This window comes from Centropristis striata, chromosome 19 (assembly GCF_030273125.1).
Source record: "Centropristis striata isolate RG_2023a ecotype Rhode Island chromosome 19, C.striata_1.0, whole genome shotgun sequence".
Lineage (NCBI taxonomy): Eukaryota > Metazoa > Chordata > Actinopteri > Perciformes > Serranidae > Centropristis > Centropristis striata.
Genome location: NC_081535.1, coordinates 7,688,380 through 7,710,655, shown reverse-complemented (window position 1 = coordinate 7,710,655; position 22,276 = coordinate 7,688,380). Strand labels below are relative to the sequence as shown.

At 39.8% G+C, this 22,276-nt stretch overlaps 1 protein-coding gene across 2 annotated transcripts in view; it reads right to left on the bottom strand.

Annotated features, from left to right (window-relative positions):
* The window catches only part of vav2 (vav 2 guanine nucleotide exchange factor), a 255,842-nt gene that overhangs the window by 158,298 nt on the left and 75,268 nt on the right, over window positions 1-22,276 (bottom strand). For both annotated transcript variants that reach the window (XM_059358371.1, XM_059358372.1), the window contains exon 2: window positions 20,199-20,315. In XM_059358371.1, coding sequence (XP_059214354.1) covers window positions 20,199-20,315 — 117 coding nt within the window. The remainder of the gene's footprint in view (window positions 1-20,198; window positions 20,316-22,276) is intronic.

Sequence of the window (22,276 nt, the reverse complement as noted above, 5' to 3'; positions counted from 1 at the left end):
ATGTAGAGGAAAGGTCAAGGAATCAATGGTCACCAAAATCAATTGGATGAAGTAAATGGAGATTCAAGGTTGTGTTACATTATATTCCATAAAAAGAAAAACCATTAGTAGATTATATCAGTGGCAATTATTTCACCATCTTTTGTTTCAGCTTCCTCTTACAAACTGCCACATGGCACCGAATGGCAAATCAGTTAACTCCCTGTTGCTGTGTCCATTAGCTCGATATACACTAGTGCTGGCTTGCTCACACTGGACAAAGAGTCGTTCCCAGGCGATTCACACACTGTCACACACACTTCAGGCTAAAGACACGATGTTCTCTTCCGCTGAGTCACTTGGGTCAAATGAAGTCATGTCAAGAGCGATAAAAAGTCACAAACTGAATGTGTGACTTCATCCTCTTGATGTTTCTATGAATATATATGCATTAAATTGTATGCAATTCCATGTTTAAGGGAGCCCTGTGTTTACTAACCATAGCTATCACCCCTTGCCTCAACTCTGGCTGCAGCTTGTGCAGTGCGGACACCTGGGGAGCAGGATCAATGCCGGAGCTTTCACACTGGGAGAAAGAGGAAACAACTCTCTATGGTCCATAAGACTTTCTGCACTAGAATGATTTTCCATTTCTGGGAGCCAGGCTCAGCCCACAACAGCCTCAGCTGAAGAAGAAGAAAGGAAAAGAATGATCCGGGCGTTTCAGATGCAGTTAAACATCCCTCAGTGCAGCACAGAATGAGCTCAGAAACCCTTCTGAAAACAACAAGAACCAAGTGATATTGGAAAAGCCAGAAGGAGGAGGTGATATATTAAACTGCCAGTGGAGCAGTGCAACACAGCAGCTTGTTCTCTTTCTAGAAAAAAGGGAAAAAATAGTATGTGTGGCAGAGACTTGGCTTCAGGGAAGCGCTGCAGTTCCTTTAGTTACTTTATAATGTGCCCACTACTGCTGCGAGATTCACTGGAGCAAAGTTTCCTTTGTTTCCACGTCACATTAAACTTTCAGGGTTTGGATAGTGTTCCTGGTTTCTTTCCCCCATTTCAGTCCTGCATTAGAAATACTTCAAAAGCATTATGGATTAGCTTTATTTAACTTCAAATTCCTACTTTATTATTTCCCCAAAGAAAATGTGGTTTACAGCCAAACATCAAAAACATCCCAAAAACGCACCAGTCAGAACAATAATGTAGTTTTTTCTACTTCAACCAACTATTTGTGTTGTTTCAAATAATAATCTGTCAATCAAAACAAAGTAGACACCAGTAAAGGTGTTGAACAGTCTGTAAAAGTGCCATTATTTGCTTTATGTCTCAAATATTTTATCATTTTTTGAGTGAAACTGTGACTTTGCTTCCATGTTTGAGCTCACATTTTAGAACATAACTCTTGTATTGATAGTGAACTATGCTAAGTGGTAGTCTCCAACCATCTCTGTGTAATGAATACTATCCAGTGTGACTACTGGCTGCATGCATGTGTCCGCACAATGCTGAAACCACACGCACAACGGCCACACTGTTCTAGTCGGGGTGGAAACATGGTGTACCGGGAAGCCCGACTGTGCCAGGGGGCTAACAAAGTCTCCACTGTGTGTGTGTTGGAGTGTTGGAGTGTGTTGGACCTCTAAAAACACTCCAAACCATACTGGAGCAGTGTTGCAGGTGTCGGCAGACGGCTATTTTACGTTGGCCTTTAATGTTGTGCACAGCTTGGCACCTTGTGCTGCATAGTGCACATCCCGCTGGGCTGAACTTAACAACAAATGTTTCTCTTTCTACGAGGAAATTGGAGTACATAAACAACCAGAGCAAGAATTAGCCAATTTCTGCTACAGGGAAGATCTGATTGCAGTGTCCAGTCTTTTCTTTGGCTGGTGATCCTTTCAACTAAAGCAACTTTTACTAGTTCTGAAACAATAAGTATGGGTATTAGGCAGTATGAGAAAAATACTGGAGGGGTTTAACATTGAAGCATCTGAAGTAAATATGTTCTAGTAGAAACCCACAATACAAGAACGACCCTGGAAATTAACATATGTCTGTTTTTATTAAAACAAGAATGAACAGACAGTGAAAATAATTGCTAACTGCAGCCCTAATGTCTACTTGCAAACCCTTCATTACAAGTTCTATATTGTTGCTGACACATGGAAACATTGCATGTCAAAAACTGTTACTTTTTGGGGAAAAAGGCTAATTTCAAACATTTCATTAAACCATTTATACCTCAGACCAAATTAGACTAAATCGCCTCTAGTTCTGATGTGTGTGGCACTCCGAAGGAGACAGAAGGGGGCTGGAGGTATGAGGTTTTGGACAATGTGAAGATCCAATGGAGTAACAAAATGTATTCATGATCCATATTAAAACTTTTCATTGCTTTAAAATTTGTGCAGACAGTCGTACAGTGTGACCAAAAGCCATGTTTTTTTTAATGCCTGGTACAACTAAAGGTACTTTTGTTTGGCCAAATATAAGGATAATAACAAAAATAGCTCCTAAGAGGTTAACTTAAGAGCGGATATCTAGCCATTTTCTATGGTTTTGTTGATAATGATTTTGGTTATCAAGAAAACCATGGAAAATGGCTAGATATCCGCTCTTAAATGAAACTCTTATGAGCTATTTTTGTTGTTTGAAGAAATTGAAGAAAACAAGGGCGGTGTAATATTTTTTTCCATGACTGTGTGTAATTTAACTCTATGGAGTCTTGGGCTATTTTGTCATTTGTGTCTTTTTGTGTCATTTTTGGTCATTTTGTGTAATTTTGTGTCTTTTTTGGTCATTTTGTGTCTTTTTTGTCATTTTGTGTCTTTTTTTGGTTTTACGTCTGGATGTCATGAAGAAGTCATGCTTTGGCGATTTTGGAGACTCCAGAGGGTTAATTATGAGTAGTTAAGCTAATATATAATGTATCTGTTCTTATACTGTTTGCATTCATAGTAGGTTAAATGCCCCAAAACTTATCCAGTATTAAAAAAAAAACAATGCTGAAAAAAAACTGTATAGCAGAAAATGTCCTTTTCTTCCTTATATATCTTGTGAGCCCTTGGGGGGAATCCTGACCCTCAGCTTGGGAACCACTGATTTAAAACATAAAACATATTTATGCAGCACATAAAGACACATGCAGAACCACTGACACATGCACACACACACATCTCAGCACTGTGTGCATCATTGCAGCTCAGACTCCATCCCTCTCAGGGTGAAAGTGACTCAGAGGGATTATTGATTGTTGCCATTTAGGCTGACACAGGCCCAGTCTGGCCATAAACTCGCTATCCTCTCAGCCATTGTCTGCACTGAAATCACTCTCCTTCATCACAAAGGGCACTAAGGTGCCCAGCTGAGTGCACATACTCTGGCTACAATAGGACTGACAGCAATGTCACTCTTCATTCTCTCAGACTTTTCTACGTCTCCTCAAGCATGTTTTCATCTTCCATTCTTATGCTCTTATTTCATTCTTATCCAATTAGCTTGTCTATTCCTGTCTTTATCGCTTTCTTTCAAACTTTGTTCTTTTCCAACGTTCCAGTTGACCTCTGTCTGCCACTGCTTTTTGTCTTGGTGTCAGCCTGTGTCACCTCTGCTTCCCTGTTTGTCTGTGGGTGTCCCCTGATTTCACCCCTGTCCCTGTCTGTCTTAATCTTGCACAGTCACATCTCTTTTCTCATCCGGCCTGCACAGGCCTTGAGTAACAAAAGTTTGTTAGAAAAAGTGCGGTAATATAATTGATTTTTTCACAAATCAAACAAACACAAAATAAATGCATATATTGATCCATAAAATATAAAGAAAACTGTCTTTAAGACATGTGGCCTCTTTAAATGCAAAATATATTAAATGTATAATTGAGAAAAGCATCAAATCCTCTCATCTGAGAAACTAAAACAAGATATTTGTCTTTTTTTTGCATGAAAAGTATCTTACTTAAATGCATATATTGATCCATAAAACATAAAGAAAACTGTCTTTAAGACATGTGGCCTCTTTAAATGCAAAATATATTAAATGTATAATTGAGAAAAGCATCTCATCTGAGAAACTAAAACAAGATATTTGTCTTTTTTTTGCATGAAAAGTATCTTACTTAAATGCATATATTGATCCATAAAATATAAAGAAAACTGTCTTTAAGACATGTGGCCTCTTTAAATGCAAAATATATTAAATGTATAATTGAGAAAAGCATCAAATCCTCTCATCTGAGAAACTAAAACAAGATATTTGTCCTTTTCTGCATGAAAAGTATCTTACGCATTTAACTCACAATCAGAATTGCTGTTGATTAGTTTTCCAATCGTTTCAGTGCTGCTCCAGACCTCTGCGAGCTTGACAAGACTGATATCTGACTCGGCAAGATTAGTCTGTTTGTGTCCCTCACTCTCTCCGTTTTCCTCCCCTCCCCTAATCCCTCTGTCTTTCTCCCCCCTTCTCCTTGAGCCTTGGGGGACCATCCAGAAGCAAACTAATTTCCCTTCCCTGTAGCCTCGCTGCTCTCATCGAGCCCCGTCTCCCTCCACCTCTTTGTCAATCTTTCACCCTAATCTCCATAATGCAGTCTCTGGCAGGAGCTGCTCTATGTGCTTTGTCCAGGGCCGGGCTCTGGCTCCAGGATGATGAGCAGGTAGCTATGGGCACTCTCTCCACTGGTAATTGCAGCCGAGGCAGACGGAGCGCAGCATGGGGCTAAGGCGCGCACACACACACAATGACGAAGCCAAGCGCAAGTGTTCTGGAGGCTGTCTAAGTCAGAGGTTTGAGAAAATGTCAGAAACTGTCTCTCTTTGCCTCCTGAATAAATCCTTTCTTCAAACAAGTCTTCAAGTGTCAGGTACAGTATTTGATGTGGTGCTCATTATTATGTTTTTTTCCCATTTTGTTGTTACTTTCTGTTATTTAAAGCATTTTCTAAACATGCATACGGTTAGTTGTTGAGAACTTTTAGTAAAGTAAGAAATAAGCAACTTTTTTAATGGACTGGAGTATTCAGTTGGGTAAAACTCACTAGAGCCTTGGTGATGTATTGGGCCAATATCAAGTTATAGCATAGCTTTATTGGAGTGGGTGTTAGGACAGTAAAAAGTAGCAATAAATTAAATTCTGGCAAAATCTCTATGTAAATTTGACTTTTAATGTGCCCTTCTAACCACTACAGGCACTAGGGTTCACACAAGGGTTAGCTCAGTCTGTTGTAGAGTAGTTTCACATAGCCACACCTCCACACTTAATAAAATCATAAATCATAGTGCACATCAAATAAATGTGTCCCAAAGATGGTTTCTGTCATTTGAGGTGTTTGTTCAAGGGTTTGGTTTGGTTTTAATTGCCTATTTGCAGCTACAATAATAAATAACATGGTTTGACCTCATGATTGACAGCTGTGATTGATATGCGATTACTTGGGTGGGTGTAAGGGCGGGACCTTAATGCCACGACTGCAACACCCGATCATTAGAGATCAATATTACTGTTGTAAAAAAATAAAAATAATAAGTATTTAAATTAATTAAATAAATAAATTGTTTATTTACAAGTTCACGAGCTTCAGATTTATTTTAAACTCTATTTCTTACAATCAAATTTGCTGTTACATGTCGGCCAACTGTTATTGTTTATCTTTAAAAATAATATATAATAATACATTTTTTTAAATAAAAATCAGTTCTCATGAATAATAAATGTTAGTATCTATCTATGTAAGCCAGGCTCTTTTATTGCCTTAAAAAAACATTTCCTTGAAAGTTGGTAAAAATCTAAAACCACTATTCTATGATCATATTTATCACATTTGGATGCTATTTTTATTACATTTTTTCCCCTAACATACTGAATCTCAGGACAATGGTGTCTCTTAACACCAAGCATACAAATATAGCAATTTCTACTATTATTTTTGCTTTGCTAACGCTGTATACTGGGCAGTATTCCCTTAAGTGGAGGAAGTTTTACCTTTACCTACACATCAGGCAGCCCACCTCAGTGGCCTCATAGTGGCTGTGCATCATTACTACCTGCTACGAAGCACCTGCAGGGAAATAAATGAATAGAAGCATAGAGGAGGGCATCAGTTTAGTGGCCGCTGCAGGGGGCCTTTATAACACCTGGCAAGCTCCCCAACACCGCACAATAAGGAGCCTGGCTGCTAGCTTTTTATCGGCCGTATCAAATTACCATCCCATGCTGAACACAAGCCACAGCCACGCGTAAAAACACAATAATGGCAAGCAAAAGGGATCAGAGGTGAGAAAGAAAAGTGAGAACATGAAAACTGGTGGGAAGGAGGGATAAACAATGAGAGTACAAAGGGAGGAAAAGGTGAGAAATGAAGCAGTGGGTTATATCTGAACGTATGATGCAGAATCTGGCAGAGAACGGTGCTCCAGGGTGGATTAATAGGACCTGTAAAAAGGTAAGTGGGCTGGAGCATCTCGCCAATATCAGTCGCCATCAAGTCGAAATGTGTTGCTACAACTTTCTATAATACATGCCGTGGGTAATGAGAGAGCATGTCATCCATTCAGTCTAATTTCCATTTTACAGCCCTTTGAAAGGATCAGGGAGCACTGGCTCCAGCAGAGACTTTATGGCCCTGGGCTTCAATGTGAAAAGTGTGTGTTTGTGCGTCCATCTCTGCCCCTGCCTGTGTGTGTCATCTAGCTTTGATGGCCCCCTGTTGATGAACTGGACCGTATAAAAAGCAATGACAAATTTAATGGACGCCGTAGACAGTGCTGTCAATGGTTCAATTGAGGAAAGTGGTTATTTCCACTTCCGCGGTCACACATATCTGACACAGTCGTTTTCGGTCGGAGCATGTGATAATCCTGCATTTATGTGCCTGACTTAACCTGCTGGACGGATATTAAAAAAAGGTTATTCTGGGTCTTTGTGTTATCATAAAAACGCTGTCTAGTTTTCCGCTTTTGTGAGCCTTCACTTGGTGAACTGCAGTGTGAAGCCTGTGAGGCTGTGGGTCTCACGTTGTTTCTGTTTTGATATCACATTAGCATTTTTGCTCCCGGTGGTCAGAGGTCAGTGTTAGCCTTGGTACAGCATGCCTGGAGCTGGTTGAGTCCCATTTTCCCCCCCCTCAAGGACACTTGACTTGACACTAGTTGACTTCTAGAGATCAGGATGGAGCGGTGTCCTCAAATATATATTATATAAACGGAAGTCAGCAGTGTACAGATTTGGCAAATAGATTAGCAGTAATTTATTAACCCATTGAGGCCTGAAACGCCTGTAAAACCTCTGGGCGATTTTAAAATCAGCCCCTAAAACCTGAAGTTTTTCTGGAAATTCAACAGAAGTGTCAACGCTTCTACTAAATAATAGATTTTTCAGCCTCTGTAGCAGATAGAAATGAAATTCAAAAAGTATTTGAGAGCTTATACAAAAACTACAAAACGACATATCCGCTTTCCAGGCTTCAATGGGTTAACTGTTTTGCAATGACAGAAAGTGATACTGCAGCTTTGGAACAGTACTTCACTTCTGGATCCAAAGAAACAAGATGGCGACGGCCAAAGTGCTCAACTGGAGGCTTCAAAATATTAGTCCACACCCAGCTGATGACATCACTGTGGTTATGTCCTTTTTTTGGTGACAGCCTATGTTAGAAACAAGCATTATATCTTTAAGAGAAAGAAAGATTACATCAGATTGAAAAAAATATGCAGCACAGACTTTATTCTATAAGGCAAATTGTCTGAACACCACACCTGAATAAAGAGTGAATATGATCCAAGAACACGCCAGGTTGCTTTTTTTCCAGTTAAGGGAAAAAGTTCTAAAATTGTCATATTTTGTATGCACGTACATGCATTTGGGATCCTGATCCGTTCAAATGGAAACATTACGCTCATGACCACATAGCGAAGATCTCTGAGGATCCGAGCCAAACCCTAATGACTGGCTGATGCACACGTCAGTGAACACATGGTCCATTAACACTTGCAGGGTGCAACTAACTGGCAGAGCATTACTCCCTAACTGTGCCATGTAATACTACAAATCTGTCTGCTCTCCCCACATAATACCAATGTTGACAGTGCACTGCAAAAAAAAAAAAAAAAAATACAAAGACAATATTCTGATTTTAATTCAGAGAGCTGTCTGTGCAATCTGTCTGTTTCTCTCAGAGTATTTTGCCAGTGAAGCCCCCCTTGTCAACAAACATGAATCGTGACACACTGCCATTTGGTAACTCTCATGATTTAATCATGGTTTTTGAAAAGCAGCTTATTCCGATGATCCCGTAAAGCTACCTCCCCATTCTGTGATGTGCGTCCCAAATGTCTCCAAAAATATAATATCCTTTACAAGGTGCTGAGCTGCTGTTTACAGCGTAACACAATGAAGGTTTGGGAAATTATCTTCAATTCAAAGGTTAAATGGGATACTATTACATAATCAGAATGTACATGTAAACGTTCATACATTCAAATTGGGCACAATAAGTATGATTTATGATCCAAGTGGGTTTGCCTTTCAGCTCCATATGAGAGTAATCCCTGTGCAGTGAAAAAATGATTGAGGACGGACTCCCTTTTTGGTGATTTTCTTCTTTTTTCATGCCAGTGATTCCTCAGTGAATGTACCTGTCCATCATAGCCGTGCCTGTGGGGCCTCGGAGGGAGGAATCGGGGGAGGAGAAATAATGAGAGCTCACACTGCCTGCAAGGAATTCAGAGACTCCTGCTCTGTGGGGGCGCTTCCTCTTCACCCCCCCCCCACTTCAGTCCTGCATCGCTGCGAAGACACCGCCCCGACAACAGGGGCACGCCCTCCAGTGACCACCGACCCACAATCCAAAAAAAGCCAGAGAGGGTTGTGATCGCACCTCAGCAGCTTTTTGGGCACTCAGCACTGCATACCAGGGAGCTGAGAAACTTCAAAAAGAGCCAGGCTGAGCACAAAGCTTGGGCCAAATCACATTGTTTCTGTCTATCAGTTTGTCTAGCAGCACATAGCAACACTCACTGTCACCCAAAACAAAAGAGGCCAATTATTTCCACAATAGGATTCAGACTGCAGCAAGCTTTAGAAGTTCAATAAATGATTTTTATACAGCTCATCACTTCATCGCTTTTCTTCTCTCCCTTCTGGTGGATTTAAATGACACTGTTGTGCAATGCTGTCAGAGGGAAAACGGTACCAAAATAACATGGACGGGGGGGAAAAAAGAAATAGACAGAGTGCTTACTGTGAGAAAAATGCCTCCACTGAATGTGGAAGGTAGTGCTTTTTCTGTTTAAACAGTCGAATAGTTTTAGTACTGGCAGGAATGGTAGAGAAACACATTCATATCAGCAAGGGAAGAGATTTTCTCAGTCATCTGATTTCTGTATCAGGTAATTTTGATGAATAAAACCAGAAAACCATATTATGATCTTGTAATTATTAAAAGGTAAGTAAACTTTGGAGCCATTAAGATATGGATATTGTAATTACAAGATACTGATTTGACTCTTATGTTAATGCGATAAAGAGCTTGCAAATTTGATTTAGTTTTCTCATAATTCCAAGATTCTCCTTACATTTTTTGAGAAAATATCTCTTTGGTAACACATTACAATAACCATTATTTATACATGGTAAACAGATAGTTTAGTAATGTTTAATCATCACTTATAAACAGATTTCATTCTATATGGACCATTTAGAACAGTAAATACATAATTTTATTAATGTTTAACTAACTAAATATTTAAAATGGCTAATACAAGGTATATTATTGTACGTTTATAGTCACTTTACCATTAACAAACAATTAAATTATAGTTAATAGTATATTAATAGTTTTAGTTTTTAACACCATATTAAGTATGTTAATGATTTTGATATGATTCATATACCTTTAAGAAATTGGTTAAAAACATTTAACGATTAAATATGTATAGCACTGTGTAAATGGTAAATAATTGGTTTATAAACCATCTATAAACATCATTTAGATGTTATTGTAAAGTGTTACCATCTCTTTTACTGTAATGTGCTTCTACAGAATGGGACATACAGTATATGTGGAACAAAAAAGGTCAACTCTAGAGCAGGTGGGCAAGGAACAGCTGGAGGGTATCCAGATGGCAGGAAGAATTCATTCAAACGACACATTTTGGCTCATCTGGACGGCAAGCTTTCTGCTCATCCGTCACGCACACCAGACGACGCTGTGGACTGTTTGGGCTGAATGAGAGTGCGTTCACCAATCCAGCATCCGTCTCATCCAAAGTCACTGTAAGTGTTAATTTAGACATCAAGCGGCCACACAAAAGCCTTCCAACAGTCAGCATCCCTGAGCCAAGCGCAGACACGGGCCGTATCCCGGACAACAACCAATTGCTCAGCAACCACCTGTTTCCTCGGGTACCACAGTAACGAGCGGCAGGACTAATGAGGTCGTGGGAGTGGAGCGTGGAAGGGGGTCTAAACACAGGAAGGGGGAGGAAGTTCCTATTTATAATTCATGTCAGGAGAATTATCGTCAGCACTGTGGCATTGGGGATGAATTATTGATTATGTCTTGGAAGCTTTATGTAAAAACTTGCAGTTGGGGGGTCCTGATGGACAGGCCATGGAGAACACAGGGATAGAAGAAGAAGCCACAAAACTGTCTGCTGAGGCAGCAAGATGTGTTTTGAGAGAAGGTTATGGAGATAAGTTCTTTCTCAGGGGAGCACTGAGTGTAATGTTGGATCAAGGGACATGGTATGCAGTAGTGGAGAAGGTATTCAGATCCTTTATGTAAGTACAAGTAGCAATACCACAATGTAAGAATAGTCTAATGTATGTGTGTGGGGGATACTGGTGGATAGTTTTATCTATAATGCATGATACTTTATGAACTAATGAAGAAAGTATACTGTACATGTCAGATGCAGCGTAAAGTACAATATTCCCTGTTTGAAGTTAGTGCAGTACAGGGTTTTCTGCAGGAAATTGGTCAGTCGAGGTGTGTATGATAGAACACGCCTACTCCTCTTCCCTTTAAGGTAATGTTATATGTTACATAAGTGTAACATGTATTTTAATGTTAGCAAAGGCTGTCTATATCTCAGGTGATATGGGAGCTCTAGAGTAAAACAGCGACAAACAAAGTTCCTTAAAATTCCTGAACTTTTATCTCTCATCTCTGTTTAGTTCTGTTTTCTTCTGCATTTTGTGTTTGTGTCTGTCAAATTCCTGTTATGTTAAGCGACTTTGAGTACCTTTAAAAGCACTATAAAAATTGAATGTATTATTATTATTATTATTATTATTAAAATTATATGCAATTACAGTACTTCAGTAAATGTAGTAAGTTACTTTCCACCCCTGGATATCAAAACGATGGAAAGTACTTCACTATGAAAAACATTTGATTTGACAGATGTTGAAACTACAGACCTGACCTGCACCAGTCCAGTCCTCTGTTATGCAACTCTGAAAGCAAAACTACTATATATAACTGGATATTTTTCCAAAACTGAACACAAACTAAATGCAAAAATAATGAAAGTCCTAATGGTTTAAAATTCTCCAGAGAGCCAAACCCAGCTGTCCGCCAGCAAATCCAATGTTGCATTCAAGTACTACTGAAGTGGTCCTGTTTTCTCAGTCGTTCTTCAGAATTTCAATGTACTTTGTGAGCTTTAAATTGTAATGTGCAAAGGAAGATATGTTGTATTTTAGAGCAAAGGAAAAGGATCAGGTGAGTCATGACATATGATCAAGGACTCTCTTTTCCATTATTCCAATACCACATGAATGCAGCAAAAAATGCCCTATCTGGCAATGTTGATGAAAGTGAAACTGAATGTGTATCTGCCACATGATTCAGACCTTCCAAGAGGCCAGGACTTTCTGTAATCATACTGAAAGACCAACAAACAAACAAACTGCACCAAATACATGACCTCCTTGGTGGATGTAATAACAGTTTACGGGGCTCAAGTATCATAGTGTGCAATAAACCTCTTTAAACCACTTAAAAAGGACAAGGTAACAGAGAATCACAGCTTTAAAATCTGTCTGGCCCTTGACAGTAAAGGACTGCTGCAGAGGACGTGGTCACTAATGGAAGGGGACAAGCTAACCTGAGTGAGTGACCCTGCCTGCTTGAACCTGAAACCTCCCTCCATCACTTACTGCCATCCCTCCAGCCTGAGTCTGACAGGCATGAATCACTACCTACATTCTGCAGCAATTCTTTTTCATTCCAAAAAACCACAGCGTTAATCAATATCAATACCAACATTCAATGCCTGTGACCCTACACAGTGAATGGGGATTGTTCAGTGGCCTTGAATAATTTGTCTTGTCAAACGGGAATAACCCTTCCACCAATGTCAATCAAGAACGAATGGCCATGAATTCCTTTATAACTTCCTCACAATATACCTAGAGGGTTTTTTTGTATACACATTGTTGCAGCATGGCTTTCCATTGTGCAAATTCGCCAAATACAACTCTTTGCAATAAAACAGGCCTCACAGTGTAGTTTGCAGCTAACACGCTGACTGTAAGGCAACATTTAATCTCGATAGATATCAGCATAGTATGAATGTAGACTCTGTAGGCAACAGGACAAGATTTTGGCATTGGAAGCATTGTTAATTATAGTCTGTTGAGTGCTGACTTATCATATTTGAGTAGGCTTTGGTTTCATGCAGATAAACAGTTTGTGTGGCCAGCAAAAATATAGAAGGAATTGGCTGAACCCATTGGCTATCATATGATGGTCATTAAGCTTTTTCATCACTTTTTAAATGGTTATTCTGAATTAATTTATCCATTATTCATTGAATACTTGTGAAACAATCTGGTTGTAGATGTGATCTCTCAACTCCTACTCCATTCTCGCATCTCAAGTTTCTAATTGGACTCCAAACAATGACCAGCATATAGAAGGGTAAGTCTTGGCCCAGATATCCATTATCCAGATATCCAGAGCCCCTAAAATATTGGCCGTTGCCCCCAGAGGAGAAACTGGTGTCAGACTGATGGCTAATGGGCTCCAAGATTGGGCAACTTTACACTTTCTGTTTTAATTCCATAAAGCAAGATAGAAATTGCAGTTTAGAAACAACAGAAGTGACACAACTCATTATAATTGGATTTCTGCTCTACACTATCAATACATTTTGACAGTGCCAAGGCACAGAATTTCATAGCATTTAATATTGAAAATGTGTCCTAGAACATAACACTTATGCTCAAATGATGTTATTTCTCAGCCGCCTGTGTGCTCAAATACATTTCTCAGTAGCAAATAATATATGACAAGCCTTACTAGGACATGTAAAACTGAGCCATAGCCCCATAAAAGTCTTGAAAAACCAAGTAAAGACAGCAAAAGCTTCAAAGCTCTAATGTACTCTGCATGTTTGAAAATGTTCACAGTTAGAACAAATGAGCACAGGGCCAGACTGAGGGCTTCTGACTGAGGTTAAATCCAACTTCAGTAAATAGCATTCAGGCAGGCGGGCCAACGGTGGCTGAGGCACGTTCCAGATGTTAGTAGCACTGGGTGTGGATGCTAAGCAACTCGCTATTTTTAGCAGCAGAGTGCAGGAAGGAAATGAAAGGAGCAGAGTTCAGTGCGCGGGATTCAGAGCAGCAGAGAGGGTAATCAAACACTGCCGACCAATGGCAATCAAGCCGTCCTGACACAATGGTGGCTCGCCTGCTGCTGGCTTAGTCTTATCACAACATACTCACACTGAGAGTGGGTGTGAGATGAATGAGTGGAGAGCGGAGGACAGTGAGGAAAGGAAGAGATGGATGGGGGAAGTGAGGAGGGAAGAAAAGCGGCTGAAAGGGAGCAGTTGGTACAAATTAAATCAGGGGATTGGTGTGCTTCCTTCACATTAGAACTCTCCATCTGTTTCAAGGTGTGTTTTGTGTATTCAATATTAAGTAAACTGATTATAGGCTGTGAGGCAGACCAAATTTCTGAGATATATTGCAATAAAATCTCTGATTTCATCCAAAAAAACATGCAATCTTTCACTTATGGTTCCAAACTACCACTCTGATTTCTCCATTATGGGGAGCATAACTTACCTGTAAATTAGAAAGATTCACAAATACATACACAAATCATCACTGTGAGTTCGCTAGGGTGAAAAAAATCTACCTGCTGTCACCAGAATCACCTGCCAAGCGATGTTTGTTTCATATAAACAATAAGCTCCAATTGAGGGACTAATTTCCATTAAAATTCAGCACACAAATAAAATCCATTCACCTTGACGCTGTACCATCAAGTCAATGAGCATGACTTGGACGGCTTTGATACTTCACAAGTCAGTCAGTCATGACACCAAGACTGTTTAGATGCGATAGAAATTAATGCGAGAAACACTGTCTGCATTTCAAATAAACGACGCCATTCCCTTTAATGAAGTCGGCAAATCTGTCAGAAAGCTTCCTTCCTTCGCTGCTCTCCAGTCACAGACGGAAAATTACCAAACTGTTGATAGATGGTTAACAGGTGCAGGCTAATTATGCTAATCATGGCAACAGCCAAATAAACTGATTGCCATGTTCATTTAAATGACAGCAATGTTCCTTTGGTGGCTAATTAAAATAGGTTGGGAGAAGGGAAACGAGGCGGCTGGGTTCGGATGGAGGGAGGTGTTTAAATAAAAGCCTTCTCTGGGGTCTACTGTAATAAGCTGTATTTCATTGGTTTAATGATGTCATAATGAATTTCTAATGATGGGGGATGGGTTAGGGTGCATCGAGGGGAAGTGCGGTGATATGTGCATGAACCCATACAGCTAGTTTCCCCCCCCAGTGTAAAGTGGAGTCAACAAGGGAGCCCTAGCTCATGTTGCATGTGGTGTAGCGTATCCCTGGTTGAAATGAGTTGGGTAATGAAAATAAAAATCAGTAGAGGACATCGAGCAGGGTATGTGCTCCATCTGTTGCAATACTAGCCCCACTGGAAAGGGTTGGAGAAGGTTTTCAAGGGGCAATTACTTTTTTTCTCAGCACTGGGCCCAGTTGGCCCCAGTGTCTATTTGCATGTGACCTGGGAAAAGGCATCATTAGAGGGAGGGTTGGCGGTCAGAGGCCAGGGGAGATGAACTCTGGGGCCCCTGACAGCCACTGTGGAGGTATGAAAGGTGGATAGGGGCTGATTAATGTTTATAGAGGCAGCTGCTATCAGAACCCTCCATCTTACCTCTGCTCCCCAAAGTCCTTCGTTTTAATTTCACTCTTCCAGAGGAGATTAAAAATCTACAGTTTAGGCTCTATCTGTGCAAACAGCCCATTTGTTTTCAAAAGGAACGCCACTAGAGACGCACTGAGAGTTCCACCTTTCCCTTCACTAATAAATCTCTCTTCTGTATCGCATCCTTTATTCTCTGGCTTTATATTCCTGTTCACAACAGTATGAAGAAACAGCACTGGTGCTTATACTTCACCTCATAATGGGGACAAATTGGATATATAACACACCTGTATATGTTACGTAGAATTACTGTGTTATTACCTCTGCCAAGGAGGTTCTGTTGTTCGGTTAGGTTTGTTTATTTGTCAGCAGGTTAAAGGGAAAACTACCTCTCTCTCTTGCCATTGACCTGCTCTGGTTGACTGCATATAGTTTTTGTTGTAGCTGCTCTGTGTTTTGTCTCACAGCTATGCATATAGAGTCAACTTGTTAGAGTGTCTGGAAGCCTGGTAGGGGTTCTCTGCCATTTCTGTTAACCTGTTTTCTCCTGTTTTTGCTTATTTAGGGAGCTTAGCATTGTCTGTTTTGTTTGGTAGGTTTAGCTGACTCTTATTTTCCAGATAGTGATTGACTTTTGTTTCTTATTTTGGCCTTGGAGACCCTGAAGATTTAGCTGCTTCCTTTTTCTGTGCTACTTAGCTGGTTTATCTCTGTTTATTCCATTTGCCTGTTAATAAATATTATAATTGTTCAACTTTGAGTCCATGCAGCCATTTTTCTGCATAGTTTTATGTTTACCAAATATGTTACTTCCTGTGACCCCTAGACCTCAAACTAAGGTTGTAACACCAATCTTCATGAAACTTGGTGAAGGGTGTTGCATGGACCAATGAAGAATATCTCACAATTTGGAAATTTGGATCTGAATCCCGAAGTGGATAGAGGAACTATTTTTTCCCTTCTGTTTGCACTGATAGGGCATGACCATGGCAAGGGCTTGCACTCTTAGACTGCCCTTCGAGTTTTATTTTAAAATGTTTGAAGCATTGTCACCATTGAAGGGAAGGATAAGTACCACTGTGATTGGAGTCTATGACTGCACCACTCTCCCCAATCGACAATCCCAATGGTAAAGCTCAGGAAGCTAGAAGAAAATCTTCGAATGCAAGTCAACAGAACATCCAACCAGAACTGAAAAAAGTAACATGCAGATATACAATAAAAAGTTCTATCCATAGAATTGTTTTAGCAGTTGAACATAGACACAAACACTGATTTGTATATGTGTATTCTGAGATTTTTAAGAAGGCTCTCTCTCTCTCTCTCTCTCTCTCTCTCTCTCTCCTTTGACTGGGTGCATTCTTTCATCAAAATATACACAAGCATCAAACCTGGCTAACTTTCCAACAAAACGTTAATTCTTTTGCCAATCGTTCCCGTTTCTTCCCCTGCGCAAGGTGAAAACAAAGGAGATAAAAGAATGATATGGAAAGAATAGATGAAGGATACAGCACTATGATGTATATGATGGAAGGTAGAATTCCTTTTATTTGCAATCGGATGTGCGCACAAAGAAACCTTTGTGTTATGGTAACAAAAGAGGAAAGAGCACATCCGCTGATGAGCTGCAAAAGAAAAAATAAAAGAACTAAAGGGAGTCTATCTGCTGAAATAAAACAGGTTCCTTTTATCTTCCGTTTATGAGGCATTCTCACTATTTAAATGTATGCCACATTAGTAGGGATCTGCTCAATTCAATATATTATAATGTGATGTTTGGCCTTAATGGAAAATCAATGGGGAGACAAGCCCGCCACCGCTGCGACCATACAAAAGCAATTTCCAAATTGACATATGGAGGGCCTATGTGATTGATTCTGACTGCTGTTGGATTTTAATACCGTTCACTGGGAGCTCATTGACTCTCAGACATCGTCTTGTGGTTTATCTACGAACTGCCAAATGAGTCCTTGTCTCCTTTTTCTTCTCTCTCTCATCTTTTCTACCACGGTCTTTCTTCAGCCCTTCTTCTCAGCCGAACGCGGCGAGGGAGTAGATATGCTGAATTAGATACGTTAGATAAATGAGCAGACGACTTTCCGCAAATACATCCTCTTTGTAATCGATCACAGCGAGATGTAATGCAGTTTACTCGGATCTCACCTGCAACTAATCCCCGCTGCTAGAGTACAAATTCTCCATGTTCCTTCCATCAGGATAAAAAAAAAAAAAGCTATAGTATTAACATTCCCACTGCACCGGTCCTGACACAGTGGCATCAGCTGTCATCATCTATTTAATGACATCATTTTAACAGCCTGCTGGCCGAGGACAAAGCTACAGTACCCCTACCCCCACACACACAAACACACTCTTCTGTGTGTAGCCACATACAAATACACACAGAGAAACAATGCACTTTCAACTGGTCAACAGGGTATACCGATCATGGATTACCAGCCGATCCCTTCCCCCCCTCTTCTATCAACAATTTGTTTCCTTCTTTCATGTTCTGTCACGTGAAAACAAACATGTCATTACTCAGCGGTCTTATTTTCCGTTGACATTGAAAGGCCAGCAATGTATTACCTACTTTAATTATATATCTGATATGTATAAACTCAAACATCATCCATCCATCTATCCAACCATCCGGTAATCCAGGTCGAGGTCACCGGGGCAGCAGGTTAAACAAAGTACCAGGATGTGCTTTTCTCCAGCATACAACCCTTGTATTTTATTTAACCCTATCATTATTTCCAATCAGCATGGAACAGGTTCTGTTCTGGTTTGTGCACCAACTTTTTAACCTGTAAAAATAATTTTAAATGTAAAACTTTAAAGTATGCTCCCAGCTAGAACCAAAAAAAACAGCAGGTTTTTCTTGAACTGAAATGCAAACCATTAACCCATTAGTGCATGTCTCATATTCCACAGGTTGGAAAGAGAGGATGGGAAACAATGGAGAGTCAAGTGAGTAATCGTCTGGAAATTAAAAGTGGTCTCATTATTAGTTGGGCGCATGGTTGTTTTTTGGGATAAAAATAAATATATGTAATAACAAAACAAATGCTTGCATTTATTCAATGCAATCCACCATCTTGCTGCTACTGTTTACTTCCAGTGTGCATTATGCAACATGAAATCAATCTGGATTACAATGGTTCTGCTCAGAACTGGTGGAAACATGGGCAGGTTTGCTTGATCGCACCAAGCTACTTTGGTGGAAATGAGAGGTTAGTGGATCCTCAGACATTCCCAGTCCTGATTGGATATTCAATCCCTCCTGAGTTTTCTGGGTTTTTGTCATTAACAATCAACTGGTAGGAAACATGCCCAGACTAACTTTAAAGGACAGCTTCCATGAGGCAAACTGGTGAAATGCTTAACCACCTTTTAATGCAACAGAGCAGCAGTTCTACTCCGATCTCCTTCCGGATGTTTGAGCCTGGAAAGCGCCCAGTCAGATCCCATGTCCCTAATTCTCCCCCAGAATGAAAGGGGGGAGGGGGAAAGACCCTGCAGCTAGTGGCCTTATGACTGCCCATTTAATAAATACAAAACTCCACTCGAATACCCCATAAAAACTCTCCATAAAGCTAATATGATGTGCGAGTGAGTCAGCAACCTTTACTGCTGAGCCAACACACACATCCACACAACAATCTTGCAGCAGGCTGCTAGAAAGCAAATGCAGAGTTGAGTTTAACTCTAGTCGGTGACATAAAATGAGATTACTGACCCTGAAGTGTTACACCATCTCATCTGAACTCCTCGCTCCTTATTGAAGTTAATCTAACTGACAGATTTGAATTTGAACTCCCTATAAACCCAAGCAAATCAGAGGAGCATGGCGTGCTATACCGTGGATGAACTCCCACATGCCTGAACTGATCCACCACACACGCATGCACACAGTATGTCAGTACATTAAAACCATAAAAATACCATACAGCACATCTCAACCCTTCATCTGACAACTGAGGGACATCACTCTTGCTAAACTGTATTATCAGGGACACAAGAAGCATCACGTCCCTAAGCGCCTGCTGTAGATAGAATGTAGCCTATGGGCAGCATGGTTTTTAAGCACATCACAGTGTCAGTTCAAGTGCAGAACGCTTTGGAGGCTCCAAAGTAGAGCATTCATCATGTGGTAGATCAGGGGTGTCAAACTCTGGCCCGCGGGCCAAATTTGGCCCGCAGTGTAATTTTATTTGGCCCGTGAGGCAATACCAAATTATTCAACGTGGTCTCACAGAAATCCGTGAAATAGCCACGGATTTCGCTTAACTCAAAATCCGTGGAATAGCCACGGAATCGCTCAAATTTCCGTGAAACTGACACGGATTTCGCTACAATGCAAGTTAATGACATATTTTTTGTCATATTTTTCTGGCGAGATCTTCACCACAAAGTGATTATGTACATTCACTGAGTGAATATTTAGAAAATAAAACATATATTTCTCGCTAGAAATGTGATCAAAATCCATTTTTATGCAGAAACTAAGTCAAAATATAATTTTTTTCACTAAAAATGAGAGAACTGTCCGCCATGTTTTTTGTTCTGACCGCCGGAACCTTGAAAGTCACGTGACTTGGAACAAACCAATAGGAAAACTTATTAACTGTCTTTAACTTGCATTGTAGCGAAACCCGTGTCAGTTTCACGGAAATTTGAGCGATTCCGTGGCTATTCCACAGATTTTGAGTTAAGCGAAATCTGTGGCTATTTCACAGATTTCTGTGAGACCAGGTTCAAATTATTATATTATTATTGTAAATTAATGACATTGATGTGTTTTTTATTTGAAATTTGATTTTGCATGTCTGCACTATTTAGTTATATATTGTATTTTTATAAGCGTTGCTGGTTCCATATTTAATGTTAAAGCAAAACATGTTTGGTATATATTAAAAGGTTAATTTGTTCAATGTTGGCCCGCGATTTTATTCAAGTTTTAAATTTTGGCCCATTGTGTATTTGAGTTTGACACCCCTGTGGTAGATGTTTAACTCACCTTGCCGAAGTCCCTGACATCGAAGAGGTCAAAAGGGTCAAACAGCTCACTGTTGCGCAGCCCAAACTTGTCGTGGCACACCTTGAGAAATGTCCGTATGTTCTTCAAACACAGGAACTACAAAAAGAGGAGAAAAACATGCTTAAGTTAAATCTTAAATTTTGCATCCACAATCCCATTAACAGCGAATGGATAGCATAGTTGGATTCATACCAGTGGAGCAGTGTAGCAGCATGGTTAAACAAGCAGAATATTTGTCCTTAGAAACATATTCCACCAGGCTGGTAAATATCCCCCCATCAGTGCAACAGAATTTGTAAATTTGCATTTGTGTAAATATTTAATTTGCTGGTTGATGATTGGCAGGCTCTCCATTTCATCCTCTCCTGGTGTATGTGTGATTATTCAGCCCCAGAAGGTGAGCAGGCTGATTGCTGCTCCTGAGGCTGATGGGCTGCCTCTCTGATCCAGATAAGGAGAGCCACAAGAGGAGCCTGTCTCCTGACATCACAGCGCACAGACAGGGCGTCCCTAGACAAGCCCCTCGGTAAAGACCTGCCCCGGGGCTAAGGTGGCCTGTTGGATTCAGACACTGGCCTCACACTGAAAGGTCACAGGTCACAAGTCTGACAAACAGCCACCACGTGTCCAATGGAAATGTCTTTAGGAGAAACCCTAGAGTTCAATAAAGGCCCTTTAATGGGTTTAGTTTTATACTCAGTCAGATATTCAGGAAAGACAACAAGAGCAGATCACACTGTAAAAAAAAAAATGTTGTTTTTAAGGTATAAACGGCAGCTGTGGTTGCCAGAACTTCACCGTACACTCAAAAAAATGTTTTGTTGAATGAACATAATTTTATTATGACATTATTATGACATATTTTTCTGAATCTAGATATTTTTATTATGTTGACTGGACTTGTACATTTTAAGTAAATTTAGAAAAAAATATATTATGTAATTCTTTCTCAATTATTTTGAGTTCATTTTACTCAAATTTTCCTAGTAAATCCAATCAAACCCACTTTAAATTAATTTAAATAAATTGTGTGTTGTTTTAATAATGGAGTTAAATAACACATAATTTCTATTAAAATATGCTTAAATAATATATGTAACATTTACTAAGGGTCAAAATCACTTTTTTCAGTATAATAAATATGGTGCAACTTTTTTGTAATATTACGGTAAAGTTATCTTTTATATACTTTATAAATGCTGCATAAATTCAAGATTTTACCATTAAATATTACAGTATATTTTTGCTACAGATATGGTGTTTAGTACATTTTACAGTTAGAATAAGTATTTCTACAAAAAAAAAAAAATTATGTCTTGTATATATGTTACAGTATACTTTTGTTACAAACACGGTGCCAGTGCATTTTACAGTAGAGTAGCTCCCAGGGGTTAAACTCAACTTGAAGACTGTATTTACCAGTCAATGACACATATCTTGAAATCAACAATGGTTAAAATAACTGTCGAAATGCACCAAAATGCATCAAGGTCTAGTAGGGAGAACCTCTCTACTAAAGACTGGTGGATACAATGGCCAATAATGTGGCCGATAATAGTTTATTGCAGATTGCCATCTGCTTTTCCAACAATACCGCCTATCCAATGATGGAAAATAAAGTATTATGCCTCCTTGACACAGACATCCAATATGAAGGAAATGGTAAAGTTCACAGCGACTCCCCAGAGCTGAGAATACTCATAATAAGCTGCATAATAAATACTCACCAATACTGACGTCTCAGTCCCTAAAATATGCCATCACACAGATAAACCCTGAGGTGCTGGGAAGCAGACCAGTAGCTGCATAGGAGTATTAAAATATTAATGATAAGCATAACTGCCTCCCATCTCCCATCTTCCCTGTGTGTGAAGAACACATTACCTAGCATGTAAATCCAGATGCTGCTCAGATATGCACTTTCATTTCTCTGTGCGTGCGTGAGTGATAGAAACTCATGGCCATGGAAGAAATATGTACACAAAAGAGAGATTTGAGTGAGAAAGCTTATGTGGAACAAAATGCTTGATTGCCTTTTCAACCGAATGCATTGACAA